Source organism: Cryptotermes secundus, unplaced genomic scaffold, assembly GCF_002891405.2.
Source record: "Cryptotermes secundus unplaced genomic scaffold, Csec_1.0 scaffold131, whole genome shotgun sequence".
Lineage (NCBI taxonomy): Eukaryota > Metazoa > Arthropoda > Insecta > Blattodea > Kalotermitidae > Cryptotermes > Cryptotermes secundus.
Genome location: NW_019742552.1, coordinates 1,304,598 through 1,318,346, shown reverse-complemented (window position 1 = coordinate 1,318,346; position 13,749 = coordinate 1,304,598). Strand labels below are relative to the sequence as shown.

Here is a 13,749-nt window from a genome sequence, read left to right as displayed (position 1 = left end):
TATGCCAGTTGTAAGTTTGTGTCTGGCCTAAACTCTTGTCACCAAGAGCTTGCTTCAACATTTGGTGCGTTTCTGCAGCAGTTTTCCCAAGTTTGAAACAAAACTTTATACAGACATGCTGCTCTCTCAGGTCAGCCATCACAAAACTGCAAACTCACGGAAACACAACAATGGAAATACGTTCACCAACAATAAACCCAACCACTCAACTCGACGCTGCTTGTCACACTGATTCAAGAAGGATGTGTGAGGAAACACCTAGCGGTATTTCGATGTACTCATAACCATTCGCATGCAAAATTCAAATTTCGGTAACTTTTGGATTTCCCCACGTACTGTATTATGAATATTTGTGTAGATATTTTTATATGAATAAGAATAACCAAATATGTATTTTCTTATATAATTTATATGTATAATTAATGACTTAATACAATGATATGGTAATTTTGAGTGTAGTTAAATTTTTTTTATCTGTAAATGTACTCTAGAAGTATTAATCAGTTGTTGGTACTGTGATTATTTGTAAGTATGCTGTGTAGTTTGTTGTAATGTACTACTGCCCATGGTACTGTTTTTCCAGATATTTAGCCCCTTCTTGCAGAATTGTTTAAAATGTATAATTTTTTCCTGTTCATTATTATTAATTATTTCTGCAGGTGATGCCAGTAATCAAGTTCATATGGAAGGGTATGGTGTGTCCAACCAGTGCATGGCCCTTGTTCGAGATAACTGTCTTGTCCCAACAAAAGATGCACCAGAGCTGGGCTATGTCAGGGAATCTACAGACAAGCAGTTTGTACCAGATGTCTACTACAAGGTAAGTACTTGGCATTGTTATTTATTTGAATGATATGTTATTTAAGATTTTCAGGAACTATACTACTATTGAAAATATGAGGGTAAGTCAGAAAGTATAAGAAAAGTGTTCATATCTTTTGTGTGATTGGCCCCACAGTTGAATGGGCACTCAGCCATAAGCATAAGACCTCTTTACTCTTGGCTGCTTTGTGTACCATATACACCAAAGAAGAACAGCATACAGTGATTGTGTCATTGTTAACTGAAGGTGTAAGAGGCACGGAAAGTCATCGAATACTTTTAACACAGCACAGTGACAGTGTTTTGCTGTACAGCACAGCATCTACAAATGGATTGACATGTTCAAAAATGGCCAAAAAAGTGTCACTGACAAAGAGTGTTTAGGTTACTTATGACTACTGAAGAGAACATGAAACAAGTCTGCATACTAATTCTGGACAGTGGGAGGGTGGCTATCAATAAAGTGGTAAGCCATTCACTGATAAGTCATGGTGAAGTTTTTGCATAATGGGTTCCAGAATAACTTATGGAATAGTGTAGGCCTAACCATTTGACATTCTGTAACTGCTTTGAACTAATGTCATGATGGTGACACATATTCAGTCACATTATCACTATAATAAAACATGAATCTGCCACTACAAGTCAGAGAGCAGACATCAGAGTATAGAATGGAAACACTTCATGCCCCCAGTCAAAAAGAAGTTTTGATATCAATCAACAGTGGAAAGAGTTATCCTCACAGTGTTCAGGGATATGCAGGAAACAATCCTTGAGCATTATCAGGAAAGGAGTGTGAGACAATCAATAGTGCACATTATGTGGTGCGTTCAAGTTCTAAGGTCTCTGATTTTTTTCTCACACAATAATCATACAAAAAATTTTAAACTTCTGTCACTTTTTGACATAATCTCCCTGCAGCCATACACATTTTTCACAACATCGACGCCATGATTCCATGGCCGCTGTGAACGCTTCTGTAGGAGTCTGTTTTGACCACTAGAAAATCACTGATGCAATAGTGGCACGACTAGTGAATGTGCGACCACGGAGAGTGTTTTTCATCGTTGGGAAAAGCCAAAAATCGCTAGGAGACCGGTCAGGTGAGTAGGGAGCATGAGAAACCAGTTCGAGGTTGTTTTCATGAAGAAACTGTTGCATCACATACGCCCAATGCGCTGGTGCATTGTCCTGGTGAAAGAGCACACATGCAGCCTTTTCCGGCCGTTTTTCTCGCAGTGCTGGAAGGAACTTGCTCTTCAGAACATCTTGGTAGGATGCGCCTGTCACCATAGTGCCCTTTGGAATGCAGTGAGTAAGGATTATGCCATCGCTGTCCCAAAACTTGGCCACCACCATTTTTTCAGCACTGGTGCTTACCCGAACTTTTTTTGGTGGCAGTGAGTGTGTGTGCTTCCATTGAGCTAACTGGTGCTTCGTTTCAGGATTGAAAAACAGCATCTATGTCTTGTCCATTGTCACAATTGATGAAAAGAAAGTTCCATTCATGCCTTCATCACGTGTCAACATCACCTGGCAAATTGCCATGCGCACAGCCTTGTGGTTGTCCGCCAGCATTCATGGCACCCACCTGGAGGACACTTTCTGCTTTCGCAGGGCTTCATGCAGGATTGTGTGCACAGATCCCATGGAAATGCCAACTTTGGAGGCAGTGTTTTCCACACTCAATCGGCGATCCTGCAAAACAACTTTCTCAACTCACTCTACCATGTTATCAGACCGGCTGGTGTGAGGCCGAGATTGTTTTGGTTCATTGTCACACGACGTTCGGCCTTCTTTGAACTGCCGCACCCACGAACGCACATTTTTCACATTCATGACACCATCACCACATGTCTCACTCAACTGGTGATGAATTTCAATGGGTGTCGCACCATGCAAGTGGAGAAAACGAATGATTACCTGCTGTTCTCATAACGAAAACATCGCCATTTTAGGTATCAAAAACACTCCTCACTCTTGCCACCACCACTAGAGTTCTGTGTGCCATACAGTGCTGCCATCTCTGTCACGCATTCACAAAGAGGGCACACATATTTTAAACTAAACCTCATATGTCTATCTGCTCCCAGTCCTGAGAAAAAAAATCGGAGGCCTTAGAACTTGAACGCCCCTCGTACAGTGAGATGCTATATGACAAGTTGAACTGGCATGTCAGAGTAAACATTAAGATGTTGTGCTGTTGCATGGCAGTGGCTGTTCTCATACTGCTGCCCACACTATTGAAACTCTCCAGCAGCTATGCTTTGAGATCTCATAATATCTACCGTACAGCTAAGACCTTGCTTGTCAGATTTTTATCTGTATAGACTCCTAAGAGATACTTAAGAGGCCATCATTTTGCCAGTGACCATGAGTTTCAGGTGGTGTATGCATGGCTTGATGCCCATTTGAAGACGTATTTTCTGGTGGGATTTATAAGCATGTGCAATGCTGGACCAACTGTATTGAATAGCAGGGGGCATCATGTTGAAAAAGAGTTACATATTGTTGTTGTGTTAATAAATACATCACACTACTTTCTGGCTTATGCTCATACATATTGGGATAAATTAAATTTGAATTGAAACAGGGATACTTCCTTTCATATTATTATGTTTACTAGTGATTTTCTTTCATTAGTTTGTGCACATGGTAGACAGAATATATCCCCATGTATACGAACTTGCCAGAGATCCTTTTCAGAGTTATGAAGCATGTCCAAGAAACAGGCAAACAACAGCTACTCACAATATAATTAGAGATTGCTGTCAGAATCTTCTCATTTTCTGTCTAGAAACGTAAAAATTAGAATATACAAAACTATGCTACAAGCTGGAAGGTCGCGGGTTCAAGTCCCAATGAGGTCATTGGATTTTTTCAATTGACCTAATCCTTCCGGCCACACTAGGCCCTGGGGTTTACTCAGCCTCTAACAGAAATGAGTACCAGGAATTAAATATATACTTTTCCTGGGGAGTAAAGCGCGGCCAGCGCGTAAGTCTGACAACCTTACCGCCATCTGTGAGCCATTTGTCAAGATAATGTGGGACCCTTAATGTCTCACAACCCTATGGGCCTTCACGGCCTGTTACAGGGAGAGCTTTACTTTTTTTACTTACTTTACAAAACTATAGTTTTCCCTGAGGTTCTGTATAGGTGTGAAACTTGGTCTCTGACATTAAGGGAGGAACATAGACTGACGGTGTTTGAAAACAGGGTGCTGAGGAGAATATTTGGATTGAGAGAGATGAAGTGATGGCAGATTGAAGAAAACTGCATAATGAGGAGCTTCATAACTTGTATTCTTTGCCAAGTATGATTACAATGATCAAGCCAAGGAGCATGAGATGGGGCAGGGCATGTAGCACGAATTGTGATAAGATGAATGCATGTAGGATGTTGGTGGGAAAGCCAGGAGGAAAGAGTCCAATAGCAAGACCAAGATGTAGGTTGGAGAATAATATCAAAATGGATTTTAGATTTTTTTTTTGTTATTGCTAGTGGGGGTGGGACTAAGTCCCTTGTACTGTGGCCATTTCTGGCCTATTGTACCAGCCCCAGATGATAGGTGAGGGTGATTGTGGAGCAATTGGTGGAATGAAGATTGGCAGAGGAAACCGAAGTACTCGGAGAAAACCTGCTCCAGCGCCACTTTGTCCACCACAAATCCCACTTGACCAGACCCGGGATTGAACCAGGGCCACCGCGGTGGGAAATCCTAGAGAGTGGTATTGACTGGATTGATCTGACTCAGGATAGGGACCAGTGGAAAGCTCTTGTGAACATAGTAATTGACCTTCGGGTTCCATAAAATGTTGGGAAGTTCTTGAGTATTTGCACAACTGGCAGCTTCTGTAGAAGGGCTCAGCCCCATGAAGTTAGTTAGATATTGCTGTCAGAATGTTTACATTGATCAGCTGATACTACTTCGGTTCACCTTGTTATTGCTTTCTTTAATGGAAGTCTGTGAATGTCTTGAAAGGTGAAAATTGACTACTATACATCTGTTTTGTTTTTTATTTTTTTATATATCCATATATGTATAAGAATGACTTCATTATCTAGTCCAAGCATGTACTGACAGTAGCACATAACTTATGTAGGTTTGCTTGCCTTGTGTCATCACCCCAGTGCTTTTATAATGTAGACTTTTCTTCAGTCAAAAACTTGTGTTCTATAATGCTTGGGACAAAATACAAATGTTACATTCACATGGACATGGAACCTGTCTTTAAGATTGTTATCATTAAAGTGAAAAATTTGCAAAAGAATACAGCTGCGTAGTAAGTGAAAAGTGCTGACTGATGTCCAGGGCCATGGACAGTTTTGAATTCTATCATGTTTCAACACAAACATTAGTGCAAAGCCAGTTTGTGCCACTGTACTTGGAATGCTGAGAGAAGATGAGTTTAGTAACTTATAAATAACTCATATGTACAATGTCCCCCCTCCCCACCATGAAAGCACACACTTTATTAATTTATATTTAACACTTAAAGTGGACAGATGTTAACCCATTGTTGTGTTGGTCACTTTAAAGTCATAAATGTTCAAAATGACCACCACCGGCACTAAGACACTACTGACAACAGCGTTGAACAGAGAGCAGCATGCTTGTAATGTTGCTGGTGGGAAAGTAGCACAGACAGCTTTATTGTCATGCCTCTGGTCCTGCGGTGTTCTTGGTTTTGTGGCATACACAATGCTCTAGAGTACCTCACAAGTAGAAGTGTAAAGGTGTTAAGTCAGGAAATTAGTGTGGATACTCCAATATCCTTCTTCATCCTGTAACGCCGGGTCTACGTTACGTCAGAGGGCGTCCCCCAACCCCCTTTCTTACTACTTACCCCTTCCAATATTCCACTTCCTGGTTCCCGTCGGCTGAGGTCCAACGCGAGTGATCCATTCTGTTGTGGGACCCTGAACTGTGCAGTCAATTCACCTTTTCTGGTCGGTACGATTGTGATTGTCGGAGGCTTATTACCTCCAGGTACTTAGGTTGTATTTATATTTGTTATTTAATATATATACATATTCATTTGATATATTTGTGATAGTCTCTTTGAGTTGGTACTTCCCACCCAAGAACCAAATTTCGGTCTTCAAGACCTTTTCACGTTTCAGTCCTATCCATCTTATGGAAAAATGAACGTTGAGATAATTTCTCAGATTGATGTGGTAATGCACCAGTGCACCGTCATGTTGAAAGGAATAGTCTTCACCAGAAAACAAAATGTTCATGTTGTTCTCCAGTATTGTTAAGTAAGCAGTACTTGTGACAGTCACTTCAAAGAAAAATTAGCACAGTTTGCACTGTTCCATCTGCCTCAAATTGATCACACAGCCTTGCAGTTGTTACACCCATTGGTGGTGGTGTTCATAATTCATTCCTTCAAACCTTGCACCCCAGTCACATTCTTCATTTTCCAGTGGCATTTAAGAGTCTGCTTACATTGTTCAAACATTAATCATGGATTCACTGTTTCATTTTACACTGGATATGGCCATCTAGCAGGTTATACCAGTACTAAGTGCCACACACTTCTTTCAACATTTGACACTTATATCACTTAAAAATACTGTTACTGTTTCGATTTTTATATGTTATTAACACCCATAATGTGCATATACTTTTATGGGGGGGGACTCTTTATTTTCTTGCTGTACAATCATGGTCATTAATGCATCTTCCCTGCCTGACAACCATATAGCCACAAGTTTGAATCCTGCCATAGGCATAGGTGGTATCATCATTATCACAGTTCTCATTTATACCTGCCTCCCAAATTTTGAAGCACTTCTCAGGATTGTGGGATACTCTGTATCAGGGACAGGAAATTATTTTTATTCTGGGGTATATTTATAAAGCCTATGTAGTATCTGATTACAATGAAAGTAGTCTCAAACATGATTTTAGTCCTGCTCAATCATCTCACTGAAAACATACTTGATCTGACTTTGTGTTCCACTTCTTGGCATCTGTATGCAGTTTCAGTTAATATTCACTCATCTTCATCTTTTTATTGTATACCACTACATGTTTCTGCCCATTGGCCATCATCAATTGTATGAATTATTGTGATGAAGGAATCTCCTTCTGTGCTGTAATGTTCTGCTTTTCTTTTTTATAAATGCCTCAGGCTATTTTAGGTTATGTGGGTTATCACGCTGTTGCAATGCACCTCTTTGGTTTATGGTTTTGTTCATTTTCCTTAGGTTCAGTGTGTGGCTGTTCTGAATGTTTTTGTAGGAGTGGAAGCTTGCTCCTTGGTTGTCAGCCATCATACAAACAAACTCTGAGGCTTTAGTCCACAAGTGAACTATACTGACCGAGTGACCGCCGCTTGTCGGCGAAGTTAGTGCCAACTTTGGTCATGATTCTAGTGTAATGCATGGATTATACGGGGTCTGTTCAGAAAATAACCTCTATTTATTTTAGGCAACTAATGTAGGAGAAGGGGAGAGCTTGCGTATGCTAGGTAGCATCACATGACTCATCGTCTTGTAAAAAATCACATAACTGGTCACATAGTGTTCTTGTCTTAACAGAGTGGGTTATGGTGTGTCCTGCAGTAGGTAATCCCACCAGCTGCGAAAGTCGCACTGTTATCCGCTTTCTTCGTGCTGAAAACATGAGTGCTGTGGAAATGTGGTTTATGACCCAAATGTAATGAGTGAAGTAACTGTAAGACAGTGGTACAGAATGTTGGAAGATGGGCAGGTGAACAAATGTTCATGATGAAGAGCAAAGTGGTCAGCCATCTGAAGTGAGTGATGGTCTTGTTCAAAGTGAAAGATGGCACTTCACAATTTCAGAACTTTTGTGTGAATTTCCACAAATATCATGAACTGTTCTCTACAAGATCGTCACGGTTAGGCTAGGCTCTCACAAATTTTTCATAAGATGGGTTCTGAAGATGCTCACGGGCATGCACAAAATACAGAGAATGGCTTTGACTCCTTAGAATGATACCACAGAGATGGTGATAAATTTCTCAGTCACGTCATTTGAGTAGCAGATGATCAAATTTAGGTTTCATTTGTCAGTGTTGTAACCAAAGAGCAAAGCAGTGGATGCACACACATTCACCAAACAAGCCAGGAAAGTTCAAACAAACGTCTGCCAGAAAGCTGATGGCATCTGTTTTCTGGGACAGGACAGGAGTGCTGATGGTGGAATTCATGCAACAGGAGACCACAATAATGTCATAAATGTATTGTGAAACACTAAAAAACTGCATAGGACCAATCAGAACATAAGGTGTGGTGTGCTTCTCCATGAAAATGTGCATCTGCATGCAGCTGGTCACACTCAATCACAGCTGGGAGTTGTTTTACCACCCTCCTTACAGCCTTGATCTTGCTCCAAGCGATTTTCACCTGTTTACCTACCAGAAGTGGTTGGGATCACAGAAGTTCAACAATAATGAGTAGCTGATGGAAGGTGTCAGAATGGCTGAGCTCACATGTGCCAGACATCTTTGACACAGGCCTAAAAAACTTATTCCCTGATACAAGTGTAAACATCATCTTTCGGCTGAACATTTTCCTGACGATGAAGCTGTAGAAAGGGAAGTCCCCGCCTGGTTCTGACAGCAGCCCAAAGAATTTTATGCTGTTGGTTTTCAGGGGCTTGTGAAACAATGGGACAAGTGCCTCAATGTACAGGCAGATTATGTTGAGAAATAAAAGCATTTTTCAAATTAGTACTCATATTTGTTTAAGTTCTATACCTATTTGTAACTTACTTATCGACTTATCTATGTATTAAGTGGATGACCACTCTGGGCATAGAAATGTTGTGCTCTTTACCCCATGCCATAACATTTTGAAAGAGTGTGCCTGTATGGCCATATTGGAGTTTTCTTGCAAATACATGCCTGTTCAATTTTGTCCATGTATCCCTTTTATGCATCAGTGACAGTCTAGCTGTGCTGCTGCATGAAGAATATATTGCAGTATAAAACCAAAATAATGTTTTATGGGATTGCTGGTTATTTAAAAACTTCAGAATTGAGCTGTAACATTATAAATATGAAGCATTCAAATACTACTTGAAAAGGAAAATGTAAAGAAAAAATATATGACAGTTTCAGCAAAAAATGACATTATTTATAATGAATAATCTGCTTCTGCTGTACAGCATGTATCACAAGAGCAAAATTTGTCCATGGCTACATGTTGTTCAAAATGCCCTTTGGAAAGTGTTTCAGTAGCAATTTGGATGAAACATACATACAAACTGAAATGCATAACATTTAGTCATGTGTACAAGGGCAAGAATTTGAATTTGAAATGGATACAGACAAAGTATCCAGTCTTAAAGAAAGACAGAAAAAAAACAAAGTTGATGGAAAGTGTAAACAAACTTACATCTCTCATATGATTTGTAAAGTGCATGAGGCAAAAGGTTCAAAATTTTCTAAGAATTGGATCATTCCATAGTTGTATTCATGTTGTGCAACAGCAGTGGCAATGACGACAGTGGCGATGACGCTGCCACCGCCGCCTCGTTGATCATCTGGAATTGAAGACCCATCAACTGAAGCAGCATGCTGTGGGAACAATCTGACAAACACCTGTGGATGAAGACTCTCAAACAACATGGCAGGTGTAGTACATCACCTCATTGCTTTACATATGGGTGTGTACAGTGATTCCTTAATAGAAACAGTTATTGCTCTATTGTGACAGTATTCATTAGTGATACTGCAAGTGCAATCCATACAGACCCAGCTCAATAATAATGATTCAGACACTGGTCTTAATAGTTTTCACCCACATGGTTCAGCTCTACACTATAGAGACACAGTTGTATGTAATGAGTTGCTGCAAATAGACATTGAATGAGTAATGAAGGTTGTGAGCTCTTAAGAATGGCTATTTGCATCTCTCTTCAAATGGACATCAGTCCAGATCAGCAGAATGAAGACAGAAGTCTGTAGCTGTTCAGTGCATCCTGAATGAATATCCATGCAAAATTTGGCATGCTTTTATTGGAGTGGTGTAGCCTGAAAAAACTGGGAGCAGAAAGTCTCCTGGAAACTGCAGTAAAAACCTGTCATTCAACCAGCATATTGTCTGAGATGTTAATTTGGATTAAACCAACCAGTGAAGTTGCTAATACTGGATACACAATGGAATCTGGAACCTACATGAGGACCATGCTGTTCATGGTTTAATAACATTTTGGTATTCTTGTTATTGATCAGATATGGCAGTTCACTTGGCCCTTGAATTAATGGCTGAATTGAGACAGTGGTTGAGCACTGTCACTGATTTACTTGAGGTATTTTTGAACACTTTTTTCAAAGAAGAAAATTTTGCTTGACCTTCTCTAGATATGCAGAGATCTTCCTGCATATTTCATGGTATGTTTTGCTGAACACAAAAGAACTCTTCCTGCCCCACCCTGCATAACTCATTTGGATATATTTGACTAATACAACCAAGGAAAAAAACATGAAAGGCATGCTGCAAATGGTCCAAGTAAGATACAGGACTCATCATCGCAGCAAGTTATATTAATGGGACTGATGACAGACATAACACTTGCACTTCAAGAACTACAGAAAGTATTACAAAAGACTACTCTGGTACATTGTGATGTATTAACTGTGAGAAATAATGCTGTCCAGATGGTTAATATCATTGGCAGTGGTCCTCTACAAAATGGAGAGGAGGAAAAATTCATATATTTCAAAAACAGCGATGAAAATGACATAACAGCAAATGAGGATGAGGAATGATAACATTATATTAAATATTGAAGAGGATAATAGCTATTTCAAGTTTGTCTTCTTTAATGTAAACTTCAGTTCCTCAAGAAATGATTGCATTGATTTTCAGGAAAGACGCTATGTCCAAATGCATTTTAAGTGTGCATGATAATTTGCCATTAATTAAGGAAGTACTAGAAATAGATGGATTATGGCACAAAATGCTCGAATAAAGTGCAGAAGTTCCTTTGTGTAGGTCAGACGTGTTAAGAAATTGCTTGTCCCAGTATTATTAACATCACTCCATCGCTGACCGCAGAATATCCTGTTATAAGATAATAAAATCACCTCTTTGAATATCTCTAACAAAAGAATTCATGAACTCTAGGCTGTTGTATCACTGAATGGTGTAGGAACAGATAATTACAAAGCACATCCTGATGTAGCAGACTTCTTGCAAAGAAGGGAGAGAAGACAGAGAACCGGACATCACAGCATGCAAAGAAAGAGATTTGGTTAAAAATTCTTCAGAGAGACTAGGGCTTCTTTAGGCCTTTGAATATTATAGGTTTTTTTTTTTTTTTGACCAGTTCAAAGCTCTGTGCTTCATGGCGACTGGTGCACAGCTGGCTGTGAGGTGCATACGCAATTTGGTAATGAACCACCATGCCTGATGGCTGATAACATTTGGAATGAAGAGAAGTAATTAATTTGTGCACCATTTGACAGCATTGTTTCACGGCAAGCAGTGTGGTTGATGCGCGGGATATTTTATGATTTGTCAGCAGTAAGGAGCAGTTATCAGCTCCATTAGCCATTTGTTCTCAGTTACAGTCAGTGAGCAGTGCAGTGTATTTCTGTATGACACCTATCTAAGATGGACCATGGTAGCGTAGTTGGTTGAGGTACTATGCTACAAGCTGGAAGGTCGCGGGTTCAAGTCCTGATGAGGTCATTGGATTTTTTCAGTTAACCTAATCCTTCCAGCTGCACTATGGCCCTGGGGTCGACTCAGTCTCTAACAGAAATGAGTACTAGGAATTAATTAAATAATCCTCCTGGGGAGTAAAGTGTAGCCGGTGTGTAAGGCTGACAAGCTTACCATCTTTGAGCCAACTGTCTAGAAAATGTGGGTCCCTCAATGTCTCACAACCCTATGGGCCTTCACGGCCTGCTACAGGGATAGCTTTATTTTACTTTTTTACTTACCCGTCTAAAATACAGATCTACTAGAGACTGTTGGGAAAAATTTTGACATAAATTTCATGATGAAAGTTCCAAGCAGACATACATTTCACAATTTGGTGAACAAACTTAGAACTGGACTCTTAATAGACAAGAAACAAAAACATAGGCATCAAGTGCTTACTGAGAAGTTAAATGATTTAGGGGCCAGACTTGAACATACACCTAGAAAATCACTGAAACATCTAGCTCAAGAGACTGGAGTGTCAAAGTCTAATGCAAGAATGACAACACAATTACTGAAGCTTAGACCCTATAAAACAACAATAATCCATGCACGCCTTGTAGCCATGTGATCCAGCTAGCAGGGTTCATTTTTTAATTGGTTTCTACAGTCTGTCATTGAAAGTGAGATCAACCCGCAATCAACATTCTTTTCTGATGAAGCATGGTTTTACTTGCAGTGATTCATAAATATGCAAAATAATCGCTCTTGGAGTCCACAGAATCCACATCTAACCCATGAAGCCCTGCACCATCCAGTGTAAGTTGGTTTCTGGTGTGCTGTAAGTGCAAGGATTGTTGTACCTGTGTTTTTTAATGAAAAAAATAGTTGTGAAAGATATCTATGTGTAGAACTCCTGTGAACTGTAACTACTTCATTCCAAACATTATCGGCTGGCTGATTCATCAGCAAAATCCTTATATGTCTTGTGGCACTCTGGTCGCCATGAAGTGCAGAATCATGGAACTGGTCAACAAAGTAAAAATCTTCTGTATATGACCATCTGTTATGTCCTAATAATGTTTTAACATATAATACTCATACATAAATATGTACTGATATTAAAGCAATTTTATTGTTTCTTTTCCAAAATGTGATGCTTAAATATACTGATAATATTAATAAATTAAATTTAATTAATGTTAATACGTTAACATCCAATTTATTCTGTATGTAGGCATTACATGTCCAGCATAGGTTAACATATCCACTTTGTAGCACTGCATGTCCATTTGGGCATAGAACTGTTTAAAAATGGCCTGAATAGTGGTAGCATTAGTTTGTACATCTTATTTTACACGTACTTTTCAAAATTAAATTTTCCAATTAGAATTCAAGGGAAACATAACCATCTTTAAAATTCCTACTGCGTATTAATTCATTCATTGTTTACTCCAGTCTATTAGGATGTGTGTGAAGCTTTTGTTAAAGATGGTTGCAACCACTGTATGTTTGTTACTAATGTGGAGTCACTCTTATTATTTCAGTATATCCATCTCTTTGTGTGTAAGGGTATGAGGATAAAGATTCTCTGCACATTTTTAACCTCATCAAATTACATATAGTATATAGTTAGACAAGTGGAACAAACTAATATTTTCAGTCTCACAAAATATTTCTGTAAATCTAGTTCTTTTCATCAAAGGAAATCTAAGTTGAAGGATACTCAGAGCAGAGGTTCGTGAACTTACAAGCAGTGTCATCGTCACTGTCATCATCACAACCGCATTTTTCATAAATCAGTAAATGCTTTACAAAGTGTTATTCTACAGTATGTAAGGAAATATTTACAATACCAAAGTTGTTATACGAACATGGAAATTGTTTTTATTTGGCATTGCAACTAGTAAAATTTTGAGAATCAAAATACAGATACTCCTTGTTTTATGCAAGTTCAGAAAATGTGATCACATTTTAATGCCTTCAACTAATTTAGACCAATTTTGATCAGGAGCACTCACTTTAATGCAGACTACTTGCTGGCCAATTAGGAAAGGCAGGGAGAAGAGGGAGTGTGAATAGCAGAGGAGGAATGCATGGGGAGAAGGGGAAATTTGACCTAGCCACATCACCTCTTCTGTGCAACTACTACTATCACCCCTCTTTGAGAGGATAAGGAAACTTTCAGTATAGTATTTCCTTATGAACAGTTTATGCTATTTCTCCTGCAATTTAACTGCCACATGAATCAAGAGTACCTATACTTAAGTAAAATGTGACAAGATAGTGAAGCAA

The 13,749-nt window shown here is 39.2% G+C and overlaps 1 protein-coding gene across 1 annotated transcript in view; it reads left to right on the top strand.

The window, feature by feature from the left end:
- Positions 1 to 13,749, top strand: part of LOC111873272 (nuclear protein localization protein 4 homolog) — a 64,689-nt gene that overhangs the window by 25,043 nt on the left and 25,897 nt on the right. Inside the window, exon 9 of the mRNA XM_023867839.1 lies at positions 660 to 820. Coding sequence (XP_023723607.1) covers positions 660 to 820 — 161 coding nt within the window. The remainder of the gene's footprint in view (positions 1 to 659; positions 821 to 13,749) is intronic.